General features: G+C 45.7%; 1 protein-coding gene across 1 annotated transcript in view; it reads right to left on the reverse strand.

Annotated features, from left to right (window-relative positions):
* The window catches only part of RECK (reversion inducing cysteine rich protein with kazal motifs), a 424,990-nt gene that overhangs the window by 72,498 nt on the left and 332,828 nt on the right, over nucleotides 1-19,664 (reverse strand). Inside the window, exon 17 of the mRNA XM_063922771.1 lies at nucleotides 15,042-15,243. Within this exon, the coding sequence (XP_063778841.1) occupies nucleotides 15,042-15,243 (202 nt within the window). The remainder of the gene's footprint in view (nucleotides 1-15,041; nucleotides 15,244-19,664) is intronic.

Consider the following 19,664-nt stretch of genomic DNA (forward strand, 5'->3'; position numbering starts at 1 on the left):
AACGCCACCAATATTGTGCATGCATTACATCTGGGATAATTCCAGCATGTCCCATGTTTTGCACATACAATTAATTTGGTGGTGCAGAATGTATTGAAAATGACAGGGCGTGCAGGAGATGCAGTTTGTGGCCCGAAAAATTGCGGGCCACTTTCGACATTCAGCCACTACGTGCCGAAGACTGGAGCGCCAGCAAACACTCCTAAACATTCCCTGCCATCACCTGAAGCAAGAGGTGGTAATGAAGTGGAATTCAACACTCTATATGCTTCAGAGGATGGGGGAGCAGCAAAAGGCCATTCAAGCCTATACATCTGCCTACGATATAGGCAAAGGAGGGGGAATGCACCTGACTCAAGCACAGTGGAGAATGATTTCCATGTTGTGCAAGGTTCTCCAACCCTTCGAACTTGCCACACCTGAAGTCAGTTCAGACACTGCCAGCTTGAGTCAGGTCATTCCCCTCATCAGGCTTTTGCAGAAGCAGCTGGAGAAATTAAAGGAGGAGCTAATACGGTGCGATTCCACTAAGTATGTGGGACTTGTGGATGGTGCCCTTCATTCGCTTTGCCAGGATTCAAGGGTGGTCTGGTCCGGACTGAAGGACCTGCCAATGATTACTGACATGTCTACTGTCATTGCATATGATGCTGTCACCATTGAAAGAATGGTGGAGGATTATATTGGTGACAGCATCCAAGTAGGCATGTCAGACAGTCTGTATGTATACTGGCAGGAAAAAGAGGCAATTTGGAGGCCCTTGCACAAACTTACTTTATTTTACCTGAGTTACCCCCCCTCCAGTGTGTAGAGTGTTTAGTGCAGCCGGTAACCTTGTCAGCGCAGGAGGTAACTTCCACAAAATGTGGAGAAGATGATGTTCATCAAAATGAATTATAAATTCCTCCAGGAAGACCTTTACCAGAAATTGCCTCCAGAAAGTACACAGGGACCTGTGATGGTGGATTCCAGTGGGGATGAATTAATATTCTTTGAGGAGGAGAATGTACACACTGAAAGAGGTGAGGAATCGGAGAATGAGGATGAGAACAACATCTTGCCTCTGTAGAGCTAGTTTGTGCAAGGAGAGATGAATTGCTTCTTTTTTGGTGGGGGGATTAATTGCTTCTTTTTTGTGGGGGCCCAAACAAACCAATCATTTCAGCCACAGTCGTGTGGCAGACCTTGTCGCTGAAATTATTGGTTTGTTGAAGTGTGCAAGTCCTGTTTATACAACATAATGGTGGGTGGGAGGACCCAAGGACAACTCCATCTTGCACCTCTTTTTTTCTCTGCATTATGTGCTGTTTGGAGCCTAGTTTTTAAAACTGCCATCCTGTCTGCCACAGCAGTGCCACTCCTAGATGGGCCAGGTGTTTGTGCCGCACACTTGTGTCGCTTAGCTTAGTCATCCAGCTACCTCATTGTACCTCTTTTTTTTCTTTGCATTATGTGCTCTTTGGGGCCTAGTTTTTAAAAGTGCCATCCTGTCTGCCACTGCAGTACCACTTCTAGATGGGCCGGGTGTTTGTGCCGCCCCCTTGTGTCGCTTAGCTTAGTCATCCAGCAACCTTGGTGCAACCTTTTGGCCTAAAAACAATATTGTGAGGTGTGAAGTGTTCAGAAAAGACTGGAAATGAGTGGAAATTAATGTTATTGAGTTTAATAATACCGTAGAATTAAAATTACCCTGGAATTCTGTGATTTTAGCTGTTTTTGTGTTTTTTTCTAAAATCATCCAGATCCAAAATCAAAACCCGAAAGTGTGGTTTTGGCAAAACCAATCCAGATCCAAAATATGAGCGGGGATCCAGATCCAAAATCAAAACACGAAAAGTGCCCGCCGCACATCTGTAGTATCAACCCTCCATCTGCCATCCCAGTTTTTCTGCACTCAGTCTACAAAGTGTACCATCTGCACAGTGCCTGCATACCATCATAACAGTGCCTGCAAGCTATATGTATAGTGCCTGCATTTCCACCTACTGTGCCTAATCTGCCCACAATGAGATACTGGCCCAGCTCTAACCGTCACCCTCTGTGCTCCTGTGTGCCCATTTACCCTCAGATAACTCCAGTTCATTATCCTGTGGGCTATTGTGTGAGCCCCTGCTGCTAAAGGTTTAAGTCCAAGTGGCAACCTAAGTACTGGTGTGCTTGTCATGCACTAAGGGAACAGCAGGGGGGGGGGGGGTCAGGGTGTTATTGGCAGAACCCTCTCACCAGCTCTAGGGGTCTCACTAATAGTGTTGGAGTTCCCTAGCACCATGCTCGCTGGCTGACCTGTGCAAAATTAATATTACTTTTGAATATATCTACTGAAAGGCCCTCAGCCAAATTAAAAGATATCATAAAGTACTTTATGTTTACATTCCAATGTGGTTCAAAATAAGGAGTAACAGCTCAATTAAGGATGAACCAAGGCACTTCTTTACGTTTATCCAGTGGACTCGGTGCATACGCAAAAAGTACTTATGTGTTGTTGACGCTTTGATTGCCCAAAAAATGTTCTTTGCTCTCCTGGAAAATTTGCTTTTAGCATGATGACAGACAAGAGGCTCGAATCTTGTTTAGAAGCATTAAGTAAAATTTTGGAAATCCGAGGTACGGCCGCTGGGATTGGTGGATGCGGAAATATACCAAGCAATGTTCTGCCAAAAATCAATTTCTGTTCTGAAGACTACCACAGAATGATCCATTAGTCCTCTATTCATATTTTGACTCTGCGGGTTCTCAAGAGCGGGCTAAACTAGGAGCTGAAAGAAAAGTTGTCAGGTAACCATGTGAACGGAAACTGTGAATTTTCCTCCTATCCCTGTAACACTATTGCAGTGAAATGTTTAGTCAAGCTCATTACAGAAGCGTCTGCTCAAGCCTGCGGCAGTGATGCAAGGGATGCCTTCATCCATTGCTCATTGCTTTCGCAACAAACAGTCCCAAAGTTTGACAACAAGTGCCAGCATACTCTGTAAGAGTGGCCATTAGTGCTAGATGGTATGGCTATAAGTAGAGCTATGGTTAGTTCTTTTTTTAATAAAATAGGTGTAAAAATACATGTGAAAAAATAAAAAATTTAAAATAAGAAACTAATGGAACGCAATATGCTGCCACCTCCACGTAGTGGGTTCTGTGCCACTTTATTACATCAAAAAGTGGGCTTTGAGCTGCACACATGGCAGTCTTATTTCATAAATCAAATTGTTCTAGCACCAGAAAATCTTTCATTTAAAGCACAAATAACCTTACCGAAGGCAAAAATTACTAAAACAAGTGCCTTGGAAAACATTGCAATTTTTGTGGGGTTTTTATGAAAAATTCCAAAATTCAGTCCTCTGCATCCGACAGAAGATATTATCCAATCAAGATGACATTTTATTAGAATTCTATCCTCAAAAAAAAACTTTTGTTTGACCCACTTTACTACTTATGCATTCTGTCCTCAAACAAGTGATTACAGGATATTAGAGGTATAAAAATCTCAGACAGAATTATTCAAAGTAATCGCCAAATTTAGTACTACTAAATTATCCACAAGATTAAAGGAACACAAAAATTTTATTTTTAGACATAGGAACCACTAGCTGTTCTACCCATTCTTTGATAGGTGTTAGGCGCCGGGGTCCGCTCGTCAGTGCGGCCCGGCGCCTAGCAACCAGGGACGCCGTGCGCGTACAGCCGCCGGCTCCCTGGCAACGCTAGACGCCGGGCGCACGGAGCCGCACGGACCCTAGCAACGGGGACGCCACTGGCGGACCGCGTTCCCCGTTGCTGGGTCCATTTAAATTAATAGGGCACCTGTTTCCTGGCCGTGCAGCAAGGCAGCTGCACGGCATTTAATCCAATCAGCCTCTGAACAGCTGATTGGAGGACTCCCTGTTAAGTACACTTCCTGGGCTTCTCACAGACGCCGGTAATAGCTTCCTGCATGCTGTATCTGTTTGCTGAGAGTGTTTCCAGTCCTGCTGTACCCGGTCGTTCCTGTCCTCAGTTGTCCTGTACTCGGAAGTCGTCATCTGTTCCTGGAGTCCTTACTGAGCACCTTTAAACATCCAGTGGTGTTCGTGAGTCACGGCGTAGCCGTGTGTTGCGGCTTGGCCGCTTTATTACTTATTATTTATCATTTGTGTTCCGGAGCTTTTGCGGAGGATTCCGCTCCCACAGATCCACTCTGGTATCCAGCGGTGCTGGGTAGGAGTAACGGACTAGTGGATTTTGGTTGTCCGTTTATCTGGCGGTTTTTCCGCGCATACTTCTGGTTTGGTTAGTTAGCTTGTTGCCCCTGGCCTGTTGTCAGTCAGAGGTCCTCTTGTCATCATCCTGCCTCGGATTTCCCTTTGTCTCTCACTAAGACCGGGGGGCACCGGAGTTGGGCAGACATAATCCGCCTTTCAAACGTGGCTGCCAGGGGCTCAAGAAACCATAGTCTCGCAAGGGATTTTCGATAGCACGGGTGAGACAATAGAGTTAGGGTGCCAGGGGCAACTAGTCTTTCTAGCTCCCGTAACGAGCTTTCCCCTTCCAGTACTCTGGCCATTGTCATTAGATCTCCTCCGGTCAGGAGTACTGGAATCATAACATTATTACCGGCCATACCAAAACTTAAAATTAAACAGGGTTTGATTTTTTCCTTATTCAGTTTTGTAAGAGTTATCGGCCTCATGAATCCCACAGGTTTAGGGCCAAATCCTGGCCAGCTCCTAGTCAGCCAGATTCAAGAACTTACTCAGATGGTTCAGGATCTTTCCCTTCGGGTGAAGTCGCAGGAAGATCTTTTACGAACTTCCCCGAGGGTAGTCCCTGAACCAAAAATGCACTTGCCTGACCGTTTTTCTGGTGATAGGAAGGAGTTTTTTAATTTTAAAGAATCCTGTAAACTTTATTTTCGTTTAAGACCGATCTCCTCAGGTACTGAATCTCAGCGGGTCGGAATTATTATTTCTTTGCTCCAGGGGGATCCTCAGACCTGGGCTTTTGGTTTAAAAGCAGAGGATCCGGCATTGTTGTCAGTAGACGCCTTTTTGGGGTCTTTAGGGCTTTTGTATGATGACCCTGATAGAGAGGCATCCGCTGAGAGTCAGTTACGCGCTCTCAGACAGGGTAGAAATCCTGCAGAGGTTTATTGTACAGAATTTCGCCGTTGGTCGAACGACTGTGGCTGGAATGACCCAGCCCTGCGCAGTCAGTTTCGCCTCGGCTTATCTGAGTCTATAAAAGACAGTCTCCTTCAGTATCCCGCTCCTGAGACTCTCGATAAACTCATGGAGCTTTCTATTAAGATTGATCGTCGTCTCAGAGAGCGGAGGGCTGAAAAAGGAGCACCTGTCAGGTCTACTCCATGTGTATTTTCCATTCCTGAGGACATAGAGGAGCCCATGCAGATGGGTCTCTCTCGGCTGTCTCCAGAAGAAAGAGCCAGAAGGCAAAACTCTGGTCTTTGTTTGTACTGTGGGGGTAAGGGACATTTTGCCCGTAATTGTCCGAACAAGTCGGGAAACGCCTCGACCAAGTGAATTGTGAGGGGGTTCACTTTGGTCTGCAGCTTATCTCCTCGAATAACTCCCTTTTAGTCCCAGCTAAAGTTTCCTTTGGCAGCCTCAGTTCTTCGGTGTCGGCTTTTGTTGACAGTGGAGCTGCAGGGAACTTTATGGACTTAACGTGGGCCAAAGCCTTAGGTATTCCTCAGTTAGCCTTGGGTAGGTGTATCACCATGCATGGTTTAGATGGGAGTCCCTTGTCCAATGGGGATATTTCCCTCCGTACACCCCCTATACTACTTACGGTAGGAGCTCTTCATTCCGAAAAGATCGAGTTTTTCCTTACCCATTGCCCAGCAGTTCCAGTGGTTCTGGGTCACCCTTGGCTGGCCTTTCATAATCCCATCATTGATTGGCAGTCGGGGGAGATTTCACAATGGGGTACCATCTGTAATAAGGAATGTATTACGTTTCCCGTCAGAATAGCTGCTGCCATTCCCGAACTCATTCCCGTGGAATACCAGGACTTTGTTGATGTGTTTTCCAAGGGCAATGCGGACATTCTGCCTCCCCATCGGCCTTATGATTGTGCTATTGAGCTAATTCCTGGTGCCACATTGCCAAAGGGAAGGTTATATGCATTATCCGGGCCAGAAACTGCGGCCATGAATGAGTATGTTAAGGAGAGCCTAGGGAAAGGATTTATCAGGCCATCTAAATCCCCTTTAAGTGCAGGCTTCTTCTTTGTGGAGAAAAAAGATGGATCACTCAGACCTTGCATTGACTTTAGAGCCCTGAATAAGATCTCAGTTAAAAATACTTACCCTCTGCCGCTGATTTCTGTCCTCTTTGATCAGCTGCGTTCGGCTGTGATTTTTTCTAAAATTGACCTGAGGGGAGCGTATAACCTCATCCGAATCAAGTCGGGAGATGAGTGGAAGACGGCTTTCAGTACTCAGTCGGGTCACTACGAGTATCTGGTGATGCCGTTTGGCTTGTCTAATGCTCCGGCAGTTTTCCAGGATCTCATTAACGATGTGCTTCGTGATTTTCTAGGAAGATTCGTGGTCGTTTACTTAGACGACATCCTGATCTATTCTGACTCAATTGAACAACATGTTACCCAGGTGCGTCAGGTTCTTCAAAAATTACGTGAAAATCACCTATATGCCAAGCTGGAGAAGTGTGAGTTTCATGTCACAGAGGTATCCTTTTTAGGGTACATTATTTCCCCTCGGGGATTCTGTATGGAACCTAAGAAGCTCCAAGCCATCCTTAGTTGGGCGCAACCCACCAACTTAAAAGCAATTCAGCGCTTTTTAGGGTTTGCGAATTATTATAGAAGATTTATTCATTCTTTTTCCGACCTGGTTGCTCCCATTGTGGCACTGACTAAGAAGGGAGCGGATCCTACCAACTGGTCACGTGAAGCTGAGTTATCCTTTCAGGCCTTGAAACAAGCTTTTGCCTCAGCTCCAGTCCTCAGACATCCCAACCCAGAATTGCCCTTCATTGTTGAGGTTGATGCCTCGGAGGTTGGAGTGGGGGCTATCCTATCTCAGAAGGATCCGGACTCTCTGGAACTACATCCTTGTGCCTTTATGTCCAGGAAATTTTCATCTGCTGAATCCAACTACGATGTTGGTAACCGGGAGTAACTGGCTATTAAATGGGCTTTCGAGGAGTGGAGGCATTGGCTTGAGGGAGCAACACATACCATTTCAGTATTGACTGACCACAAAAATCTTCAGTACATCGAATCAGCTAAGCGGCTGAATGCCCGGCAGGCTCGTTGGGCTTTATTTTTCACTCGTTTCAAGTTTATTATCACTTTTAGGCCAGGTTCCAAGAATACCAAGGCGGATGCCCTGTCACGCAGTTTTCTTCCAGTTCATAATAACAGTCCTGTTACTCCCATACTTCCGTCTTCAGTCATTTGGGCAGGCCTCACACAAGATTTGTTTACCCAGTTAAAGCAGCTTCAACATCAAGCTCCTGGAAATACTCCTGCTGGTCGTCTTTACGTCCCTGAGTTTTTGAGAGCTACTGTTTTGACTGAGTTTCATGATAGCAAAGTTGCCGGGCATCCGGGGATCTCTAAGACTTTGGAATTAGTCTCCCGCTCAGTATGGTGGCCTGGTCTTTCTAAAGACATTAAGGAGTTTGTTTTTTCTTGTCAGGTCTGTGCACAGCATAAGGTTCCCCGTTCCTTGCCTATCGGGCAACTTATGCCCTGAAATGTTCCTCTCAGGCCATGGTCTCATATTTCCATGGATTTTGTGGTAGACCTCCCTCTGTCAGCCGGATTCCGAGTCATATGGGTGGTAGTGGACCGTTTTAGCAAGATGGCCCATTTCATTGCTCTTCCCCGACTGCCATCTGCCCAGGGATTTGTTGTTTTGTTTCTCCGCCATGTTTTCAGACTTCATGGGTTGCCCACTGATATTGTTTCTGATCGGGGTCCACAATTCATTGCACAATTCTGGAAGTCTTTTTGTGCCTCATTAAAGATGAAATTGTCTTTAACATCCGGCTATCATCCCCAATCCAACGGGCAGACCGAGCGAGTTAATCAATCATTAAAACAGTATTTGCGTTTGTACTCAGCCAAACTCCAGAATGATTGGTCCAAGTTTCTTCCTTTGGCGGAGTTTGCTTACAACAATTCTTGTCATTCCTCCACTAATGTGTCTCCATTCTTTTCAGTTTTTGGTTTTCACCCCAGAGCTAATTCTTTTTTCCAACATTCCTCTGTTTCCTCGCTAACCTTAACCTCTCATCTCAGAGTCATTTGGAAAAAAGTGCACCTTGCTCTCAGAAAAGCAGCATTTCGAGAGAAAAAGTTTTCTGACAGGCTCCGGCGTCCTTGCACTTTTAAGGTGGGAGACAGGGTATGGTTGTCGACTCGTAACATTAGACTTCGACAAACCTCAGCTAGATTGGGCCCCAAATTTATTGGACCATTTCATATTATTAAAAAAATCAATCCAGTTGCTTTCCGGTTACGTTTACCAAGAGCTCTCCGAATCGGAAATACGTTCCATTGCTCCCTGTTGAAACCATACGTTTCTTCCAGTAGATTTCCTCGGAAGATCTCTCAGGGGAAATCACCAGTAGATGTACAGGGACATCAGGAGTTCTTGGTGGAGAAGGTTCTCGATTCCAAATTGTCCCGGGGTCGGCTTTATTTTCTGGTGCACTGGAAGGGCTATGGTCCAGAGGAAAGGTCTTGGGTCCTGGATAAGGATCTCCATGCCCCGAGGCTCAAGAGGGCATTTTTTCGGGAATTTCCTCGGAAACCTGGCTTTAGGGGTTCCTTGACCCCTCCTCAAGGGGGGGGTACTGTTAGGCGCCGGGGTCCGCTCGTCAGTGCGGCCCGGCGCCTAGCAACCAGGGACGCCATGTGCATACAGCCGCCGGCTCCCTGGCAACGCTAGACGCCGGGCGCACGGAGCCGCACGGACCCTAGCAACGGGGACGCCACTGGCGGACCGCGTTCCCCGTTGCTGGGTCCATTTAAATTAATAGGGCACCTGTTTCCTGGCCGTGCAGCAAGGCAGCTGCACGGCATTTAATCCAATCAGCCTCTGAACAGCTGATTGGAGGACTCCCTGTTAAGTACACTTCCTGGGCTTCTCACAGACGCCGGTAATAGCTTCCTGCATGCTGTATCTGTTTGCTGAGAGTGTTTCCAGTCCTGCTGTACCCGGTCGTTCCTGTCCTCAGTTGTCCTGTACTCGGAAGTCGTCATCTGTTCCTGGAGTCCTGACTGAGCACCTTTAAACATCCAGTGGTGTTCGTGAGTCACGGCGTAGCCGTGTGTTGCGGCTTGGCCGCTTTATTACTTATTATTTATCATTTGTGTTCCGGAGCTTTTGCGGAGGATTCCGCTCCCACAGATCCACTCTGGTATCCAGCGGTGCTGGGTAGGAGTAACGGACTAGTGGATTTTGGTTGTCCTTTTATCTGGCGGTTTTTCCGCGCATAATTCTGGTTTGGTTAGTTAGCTTGTTGCCCCTGGCCTGTTGTCAGTCAGAGGTCCTCTTGTCATCATCCTGCCTCGGATTTCCCTTTGTCTCTCACTAAGACCGGGGGGCACCGGAGTTGGGCAGACATAATCCGCCTTTCAAACGTGGCTGCCAGGGGCTCAAGAAACCATAGTCTCGCAAGGGATTTTCGATAGCACGGGTGAGACAATAGAGTTAGGGCGCCAGGGGCAACTAGTCTTTCTAGCTCCCGTAACGAGCTTTCCCCTTCCAGTACTCTGGCCATTGTCATTAGATCTCCTCCGGTCAGGAGTACTGGAATCATAACAATAGGGAGTTACTGATTTTCAAGGTTGCAAATATAAATGAGTGTTAAAAATTTGGTAAATCTATAAAGCTGTAAATTTGAGACGTCTTAATGTACATAAATATTAATCCATGGTTCTTGGCGTTACCAAGGAGCACCTGTAGCAGATACAGTAAAAAGGACAATTTTTGTAGTTTATTAACTTCTGCACACTGGAGGTGCAATCCAAATTTTGATCCTGTTGTCTGTTTGGGCGTTATCATTACCGTATAGCAAGCCACTCATTGGTAATGTCACCCTTTTCATCCCCTAAGGGGAGGTTTTTTAAAATTCTAATAACATAGTATTCCTATTTCCTACCTTCAGAATACCTGTTAAATTTCATCTTCCTAACATATCGGGAAGTAAGAGAATTAGTAGTGAGTGAGTGAGTGAGTGAGTGAGTGAGTGAGGGTTTTCGCATTTTTGTAGTTTATTAAATTCTACACACTGGAGGTGCAATCTGAATTTGATCTGATTGTCCATTTGTGCATTATCGTTCATGCAACGCAAGCCACGCATCGGTAATAACGTAATTATGTCAGCCCCCTTTTCATCCCTTTAGGGGAGGTTTATTAAAATTCTAATTACATAGTTTTCCTATTTCCTACCTGCAGAATACCTATATTAAATTTCATCTTCCTGACATATTGGGAAGTAAGAGAATTAGTGATGAGTCGAGTGAGTGAGTGAGGGAGGGAGTGAGTGAGTGAGTGAGTGAGGGCTTTCGCATTTATATACATAGATTACAGTAACTGTTCAGCATTAACCTCACATTCACCTGTATCTTTGTGAAGTATTACTTCCATACTGAGGTCTGTAAACAGGCTGGTGTGACATGTGACCATTCCCAGGGCACAAAGCCTAAAAGGCTTCTTGGTGGGTATTAAAGGTAACATTTTAATTGATCATGATTATAATTTATGTTTATGCTACTATAGGCTGTGCTATCTTCTGTAGCCTGCTCAGCCCAACCACCTGCTAGCAGATCAGCATAACTTAGAGTGCACAAATATCAACAAGATGCCACAATGGGGAGAGTGTACAGTAGGGATTGCAGTGTGGTTAGGGATCGAACACTTCTAAAGGTCTAACCAATCCCTTTGTGGGCTAGTTGTGATCCTCAGTGGGTTTACCAAGTCTTCTCCAAGATGGGGTGTTCCCTCTCTCTCTCTCTCTTTGAGGGACTAAAATAGTTATGGCAATGTCCACGCTTCTCCCTTATCTTTGGACAATGTTATGATGGGATCTGATTCGCATATAACAGATGAGGTATAAGTGATTTCAGCCATTTTGACATTACAGCCTGGGTAAAAGTCAAAAAATTCCTGATGTGTCTTTTATGTGCAACATACCTTCATGTCTGCCAGCCATTACACACCTTATAATCACCCACAGACCCACCTTCCTCCTAACTGGTAACCTGATACATATGGGTAAAAGAGAATTTGATGGATATATTTAGCTAGGTCACTCTCTCTCTCTCTCTCTCTCTCTCTCTCTCTCTCTCTCTCTCATTGAAACCTTCAGTCTCTCTCACTCTCTGTCTCACCCTCAGTCTCTCTCCTTCTAACCCTCAGTCTCTCTCACACCCTCCCTCAGTGTCTCTCTGTCTCTCTCTGTTTCTCATCCTCTCTCTCTCACCCTCAGTCTCTCTCTCTCCATTTCTCACCCTCTATCTCTCGCTCACCCTCTCTCTCTCTCTCTCTCTCTCTCACACACACACATATATATGGGGGAGACTATTGTCTGGGACTAGGGCAGGAGTGGATCCAGGACAAAATGACAGGGGGGGCACCATGACAGGAAAAAAAAATGTGGGTATTATTTTTTCCGCACAGAAAGTAAGAACGCCCCTGGGAAAGTGGTCCTGGCCTTGCAACAAGGGTATAACCTCTCAACAAAGGGTGTGGCCTCAAAGAGAATGCAGTATCCATATAATGGGGAAGAGTTTGATGCCTTGAAGAGGCAAAGGATGATAGGACAGAGAGAGTGATTGGGAGATAGTGACGCAGGGGAGAGGCAGTGGATGATGGGGATATATAGTGGGAGATGGAAAGGCAGTGGGTGATAGTAAGAGGCAGTGGTAAAGCCAGGGAATGGGTGACAAGGGGACGAAGTGGGTGATGCCAGGGGGAATCAGTGGGTGATGTAGATGATGATGGTGAGAGGCAGTGGGTGACAGGGAAAGATAGTGAGAAATGGAGAAGTAGTAGGTGAGGGGGAGAGGCAGTGAGTGGCAGGAAAGGGGGATGGGGAAAGGGAGTAGGAGACAGAGAGAGGCAGAGGGTGACAGTGAGAGGCAGTGGGTGAGGGTAGGGAGTGACAGGGAGAGGCAGTGAGTGAGACAGCCGGGGACGCCCGGCTCTCAAAACTGTGCACAACATCAAGACACTGCTCACTGCAGGGGAGTCTCTGACCTAATTAAGGTAGCCCATTCCGGGTGAGGGCCAAGTGGTGACCGAACACACAATCGGAACAAGCGGCAATTCCAACTCGGGCTCCATACGGGCAGAGCGGCGACTCATTCATATATGTGATAATAGCGGGACTGCTAACTGGTGCTGTATGTTGATCAGCTGGTAATACAAAGTATATTTATAGCCCATATTCACTGATTTACAGCTCATCCCACCCAGCTGGAGAGCCATTGTAATAAGATACAAGTGTCTGGACATCCACACAGTTGTTACATAAGTGACTGACACTCTGCAATATAGTTACAATTTGGCAACAAGTTTGTGCTAAAACTATGAATTGGATATACTGAAGTGATGAATATATTCAGATAAAATCAATTCCTTTTATAATTTGTTGTAATGTATTTGTGTTTTTTAAACTGTGATAAAGCATAAATTATTCTATTGAATACCACTGACATTTCTACTTTTTAATACTATTATAATTCAATATTACACTGCGTGATCTTTTTTTTTGGTGGTAATTTAGAGACTGAGGGTGACAGGGAGTAAGTGGGTGACAGACGGACTGTGGGTGACAGGGAGTAAGTGGGTGACAGAGAGAGAGACGAGTGTGATGGGGAGTAAGTGGGTGACAGAGAGAGAGAGAGAGACGGAGGGTGACGGGGAGTAAGTGGGTGACAGAGAGAGAGAGAGACGGAGGGTGACAGGGAGTAAGTGGGTGACAGAGAGAGAGAGTGACGAGGGTGACGGGGAGTAAGTGGGTGACAGAGAGAGAGACTGAGGGTGACGGGGAGTAATTGGGTGACAGAGAGAGAGACTGAGGGTGACGGGGAGTAAGTGGGTGACAGAGAGAGAGACTGAGGGTGACGGGGAGTAAGTGGGTGACAGAGAGAGAGACTGAGGGTGATGGGGAGTAAGGGGGTGACAGAAAGAGAGAGAGAGACTGAGAGTGACGGGGAGTAAGTGGGTGACAGAGAGAGAGACTGAGGGTGACGGGGAGTAAGTGGGTGACAGAGAGAGAGACGGAGGGTGACGGGGAGTAAGTGGGTGACAGAGAGAGAGAGAGGTGGAGGGTGAGGGGAATAAGTGGGTGACAGAGAGAGAGAGAGAGACTGAGGGTGACGGGGAGTAAGTGGGTGACAGAGAGAGAGACGGAGGGTGACGGGGAGTAAGTGGGTGACAGAGAGAGAGAGAGGCGGAGGGTGAGGGGAGTAAGTGGGTGACAGAGAGAGAGAGAGACTGAGGGTGACGGGAGTAAGTGGGTGACAGAGAGAGAGACTGAGGGTGACAGGGAGTAAGTAGGTGACAGAGAGAGAGACTGAGGGTGACGGAGAGTAAGTGAGTGACAGAGAGAGAGAGAGAGACTGAGGGTGATGGGGAGTAAGTGAGTGACAGAGAGAGAGAGAGACTGAGGGTGACGGGGAGTAAGTGGGTGACAGAGAGAGAGAGACTGAGGGTGACGAGGAGTAAGTGGGTGACTGACTGTGGAGTGGATGACAGAGGTGGCAGCAGCAGCAGTCTCCTTACTTCCACCTCTGTCCTGACCTTTCTGCTGTCTCTAAGTTCAACCCCACCCGCTCCACACCTAGCCCATCCAGCACTGCGACTCTGCTCCTCACAGCACCCCCTCCCCAGCCCTCAGCAGCAGCAGACCTCCGTCCTCATCCACTCCTCACCTCAGCAGCAGCAGTCTCTTAACTTCCACCTCTTGGCCCTTCTCCCTGCACACGGCAGCACCGCTACTCCCCAATCCCAGACTAATGAAAGCAGGGCCAGGGCATCATCTTCTGAATTCAGGTCAGTGCTCACCTCGTGGCCTGCTGGGCATCCGGACCGCGGCACCGGCGTTGTCGTGGTCATGGTGGCTGACCTGACCGGAAGTCCCTGCAGCGGCGCTGCGCTGTCCCTCAACAGCACTGGGTCCACCTCCTCCGGGTGCTGATGGCTGGGCTGAGCTGTCACTTACAGTATGGCATCCACGTTGTGGCTGCTGAGTTCCTCTGCACTGCACTGCAGAGGAGCTCAGATCAAGCCTAGCTCAGCAAGCCACTGGACTAGGGTACAGGGTTTGGTGGACTTGACTGGGGGGGAGGGGGGTCCTACCTATTATTCAGTCCTGGGAATTTCTGATGGCAGCACTGATTTCTGGTATTTTAGCACGTTCAGTGCTGTACAGCATTTGATATATATATTAATGAGAAAGATTGCTTTTACTTGCCCTTTAATTTTTGAAAAACATACAATAAGTCATATTTTAATGGTAGTTAAATTAATTGTACAAAGAACTGGTTTAAATGTTTTTTTAAATTGATGTAAAAAACTTCATAATATTTCTGTAAAATAAATAATTGCTTTTGTATTACAAAATAAAAATGATTATAAATAAAATAACTTAATATAAGCAGCACAGTAATTAGTTAAGTTGTGAGGTGACTTTAGGTTGAAGACTGACATTCTGCACCAAAATCTCTTAGTCACAGACGGAAACAGACACATGAAGCTAGTATCTTTTCCTAGCAATATAATAAACATAATGATGTAGATTTTTTATATGTAAAGAATGAAACTATAAGACAATACAAACATACAATTGGATGGAGACACGATGGGAATTGTTTTACAGTAACAAAAGTTCCTTACTTAAGAACTTAAGCATTCGTACCAGTGTCTCTTTCAGTGATATCCATTGCAGTCTTGGGAGAGAAAAAGCAATATGTAATCAGAATCAATAAATACAATGTTTTGTAAAAATGAGTAGTGATACAAATTATATTATTATATATATTATATTTTATTAGATCTATTATCTTACCTGACATGTTCCCTTATATGATAGCTGTTTTCCCCTTTGATATAAGGTGCATATGCTGGGGTGCTCCATATTGTCACTATCACACACTGGCTCTCTTTGCTCTCTTAGATGCTCACACTTCACTTGTCTTGGGATGCATTCATATTGTAAACACTCAAATTTCTCAAAGCTGGTGAGGCAAACTTGTCTCCTTGGAATGCATCTACATGAACCAAATTTGTACAATATTTTCTACATTAATATTACTCATTGCTGTTTACTCAAAAGAAAAATATGCATGAGAAGTGAAATGAGTAAGAATTCAAATTATTCAGATCTGATGCAGTTCTTATTGAAATTATTCCACCCGACTAAAGTTTTAATGTACTTTAGAATAGGCTTGATATGGATCCGTACACATGGATTTAAATGTTGTAAATTATTTTTAATTTTATTGAATATTTGAGTTTAAAAATATATTAGGGAAATTTTCTATGTTTAGAAATTAAACATAATGAATGAAAAAAAAGACAAAATAGAAGAAAAAGTTCCAAGGCAAAACAAATAGCTTTGTAACACTAGCCACTAATTCCTGTTTTTGCATTATTATAAGATCACCACTGAATTTTTATTTTACATCCCCGAGTTGATATTATAAAGATTTAGGGGTATATGCAACTGCGGTCGAATTCCCGAAAATGTAGAAAAACGGGACATTTTCGCCCCAAATTTTTTTTCGACAATGCAATTCAGTACTTTTCGCCAAAAAAACGGACTTTCCAAATTCGACTTTTTGAAATTCGACATTTGTCAAATTCGACATTTCTGCAATGGTACAAATGCGGCAATTCGACAAAAGTATATTCAATTGAAGATTATAAATTCGACAACAGTGCTTTTAGACAGTAAATTCGTCATTTTCAATCCGCCACACTTTGGTGGCGGTATCTAATAAAAAAATTTAAAAACATGTTTTTTTTGGTGTTTTTTTTTATTGGTAATAGCATATCTATTTATATTAGAAGGGATTAGGTACTTAGTTTGTCTATTTTGGAGGCACAAGTATTATTTATATATTTTTAAAAATATATATATATTTTTTTTTTAATGGAATGGTAAAAATCAGAAAAAAAATTGCGTGGGGTCCCCCCTCCAAAGCATAACCAGCCTCGGGCTCTTCGAGCCGGTCCTGGTTCTAAAAATCCGGGGAATAAACTGACATGGGATCCCCCATATTTTTAAAACCAGCACCGGGCTCTGCGCCTGGTACTGGTGCAAAAAATACGGGGGACAAAAAGCGTAGGGGTCCCCAGTATTTTTTACACCAGCATCGGGCTCCACTAGCTGGGTAGATAATGCCACAGCCGGGGGTCACTTTTATACAGCGCCCTGCGGCCGTGGCATTAAATACGCAACTAGTCACCCCTGGCCGGGGTACCCTGGAGGAGTGGGGACCCCTTCAATCAAGGGGTCCCCCCCCTCCAGCCACCCAAAGGCCAGGGGTGAAGCCCCAGGCTGTCCCCCCCATCCAAGGGCTGCGGATGGGGGGCTCATAGCCTTTGGAAAAATGAAAGAATATTGTTTTTTCCAGTAGTACTACAAGTCCCAGCAAGCCTCCCCCACAAGCTGGTACTTGGAGAACCACAAGTACCAGCATGCGGGAGAAAAACGGGCCCACTGGTACCTGTAGTTCTACTGGAAAAAAATACCCAAATAAAAACAGGACACGCACACCGTGAGAGTAAAACTTTATTTCACACATGTCGACACACACATACTTACCTATGTTCACACGCCGACCTCTGTCCACTTGACCAAGTAGAATCCACTGTGTACCTGAAAATAAAATTATACTCACCTGATCCAGTGTCCTGTGGTCTTTTATTATAATCCACGTACTTGGCAAAAAAAAAAACGAACACCCGGACCAGGCGGACTGAAAGGGGACCCATGTTTACACATGGGACCCCTTTCCCCGAATGCAGAGACCCCCCCGTGACTCCTGTCACAGAAAGGTCCCTTCAGCCAATCAGGAATCGCCACTTCGTAGCACTCTCCTGATTGGCTGTATGCGCGTCTGAGCTGGCAGACAGCGTATCGCACAGCTCCCTCCATTAGTTTCAATGGTGGGAACTTTGCGGTCAGCGGTGGGGTTACCTGCGGTCAGCCGCTGACCGCGGGTGACCTCACCGCTGACCGCAAAGTTCCCACCATTGAAAGTAATGGAGGGGTCTGTGCAATGCGCGTCTGAGCTTAGACGCGCAGAGCCAATCAGGTGAGTGCCACGAAGTGGCGCTTCCTGATTGGCTGAAGGGACCTTTCTGTGACAGGAGTCACGGGGGTCTCTGCATTCGGGGAAAGGGGTCCCATGTGTAAACATGGGACCCCTTTCAGTCCGCCTGGTCTGGGTGTTCGTTTTTTTTTTTTTGCCAAGTACGTGGATTATAATAAAAGACCACAGGACACTGGATCAGGTGAGTATAATGTTATTCACAGGTACCCCGAATCGTCGGCGACATTGGAGAGGTGGCAGTCGGCGGGTCAACATAGGTAAGTATGTGTGTGTCGGCATGTATGAAATAAACTTTTACTTTCACGGTGTCTGTGTCCTGTTTTTATTTGGGTATTTTTTTTCCAGTAGAACTACAGGTACCAGCGGGCCTGTTTTTCTCCCGCATGCTGGTACTTGTGGTTCTCCAAGTACCAGCTTATGGGGGAGGCTTGCTTGGACTTGTAGTACTACTGGAAAAAACAATATTCTTTCATTTTTCCAAAGGCTATCAGCCCCCCATCCGCAGCCCTTGGATGGGGGGACAGCCTCGGGCTTCACCCCTGGCCCTTGGGTGGCTGGAGGGGGGGACCCCTTGATTGAAGGGGTCCCCACTCCTCCAGGGTACCCCGGCCAGGGGTGACTAGTTGCGTATTTAATGCCACGGCCGCAGGGCACTGTATAAAAGTGACCCCCGGCTGTGGCATTATCTACCCAGCTAGTGGAGCCCGATGCTGGTGTAAAAAATACGGGGGACCCCTACTCTTTTTGTCCCCCTAATTTTTGCACCAGCACCAGGCGCAGAGCCTGGTGCTGGTTTTAAAAATACGGGGGATCCCCTGTCAGTTTTCCCCTCGGATTTTTAGAACCAGGACCGGCTCGAAGAGCCCGAGGCTGGTTATGCTTAGGAGAGGGGACCCCACGTAATTTTTTTTCGGGTTTTTTACCATTTTTTCCCGTTTTTAAATTTTTTTTTTAAAATCTAATCAAAATCCGTCAAATCGGCCGTTTTTCGACAGCGGGACTGTCGAATCCGTTTTTTATTGAATATGTTGAATTCCGGCACCCACCTGCCGGAATTCGACTGTCGAATTGTGTCGAATTAAAAAACGGGCGAAAAATTGCAGCGATTCGCCGGCAATTGCATATACCCCTAAGCTTTTAGTAGGCTACAGCTGGGTGACATATGTCAAATGTAAAATCTGGTCAAAACTCTGAAAACTGCTATTTTCGGAGGAACTGCATATGTTTCAAGCTCTGGAAGCATTGCCTATAGAAACCAAAGGGCTTCTTTACGCATAGTTCCCAATAGTATCGCTCCCAGTGCCCCCCACAGCTCAGGCATGTGCTAGCCAATAGGCGCACATGCGTAGAAGAACTCCCAAGTCATAAACCCAGAAGTCCTCTTATCGCACAGGACAGCTCTTACCTGGAAATACTGTCCTTTTTTATTTTAATTGCAATTACACAGGCATACAGAGTTTGTAAATTCCGCTATGTATGCAATCAGAGCTGGTCCTAGGCATAGGCAAACTAGGCAAATTCCTAGGGCATTTGGTATGCCTAGGTGCACAAGCAGCTTCTGTTGATAAAATGATATGTGGCATGCCTATATTCTGTGTGTGACTTTAGTTGTATCTGCATACGAAAGGCTACATTTCAGTATATTCCTGGAAATCGCTGTAATGTAGCATTTCGTATGCAGATACAGTCGTACACAGAATATAGGCATGCTGCATATCATTTTAATCAGCAGAAGCTGCTTGTGCATCCTAGCCACATAAAATGCTTTTTGTCGCGAAAAAAATGTGCCACACTTTAGTAGAGCTGCCAGCTGACTCACGCCAGGCATCTCCTGCTGCATGGAATATTGAGGCAAGATGTATGCGGACACATCTGTATCCAAGCAGAGGCAGAGGTCACAGTGTTAGCGGCCATGTGAGAGCGGGTGGGTTGGTTGTGCAGGAGTGTTCGACATATGTGTAAGGGGCACATGTGTCATTTGTATAAATGCATTAATAATGTGTGGCATATGTGTAAGGGGCACTGTGTGTGTCATTATGTGTATAAGTGCACTAATAATGTGTGGAATATGTGTAAGGGACATTATGTGTATAAGGGCATTATTAAAGGTTGGCATAATGTGTAATGCGCATTATGTTTATAAGGACATTAATATTGTGTGTCATATGTGTGTGGTATTATGTGTAGAAATGCATTACTAATGTGTGGCATTATGTGTATAATGTGCTCTTCTGTGTGGTGTAACGTATAGAAAGGGCACTACTGTGTGATCTAATGTGAATAAAGAGCAATATGGTGTGATGTAATGTGAATAAGGAGCAATTCAGTGTGATGTAATGTGAATAAGGTGC

The sequence above is a fragment of the Pseudophryne corroboree genome, chromosome 5 (genome assembly GCF_028390025.1).
Source record: "Pseudophryne corroboree isolate aPseCor3 chromosome 5, aPseCor3.hap2, whole genome shotgun sequence".
Taxonomy (NCBI): Eukaryota; Metazoa; Chordata; class Amphibia; order Anura; family Myobatrachidae; genus Pseudophryne; species Pseudophryne corroboree.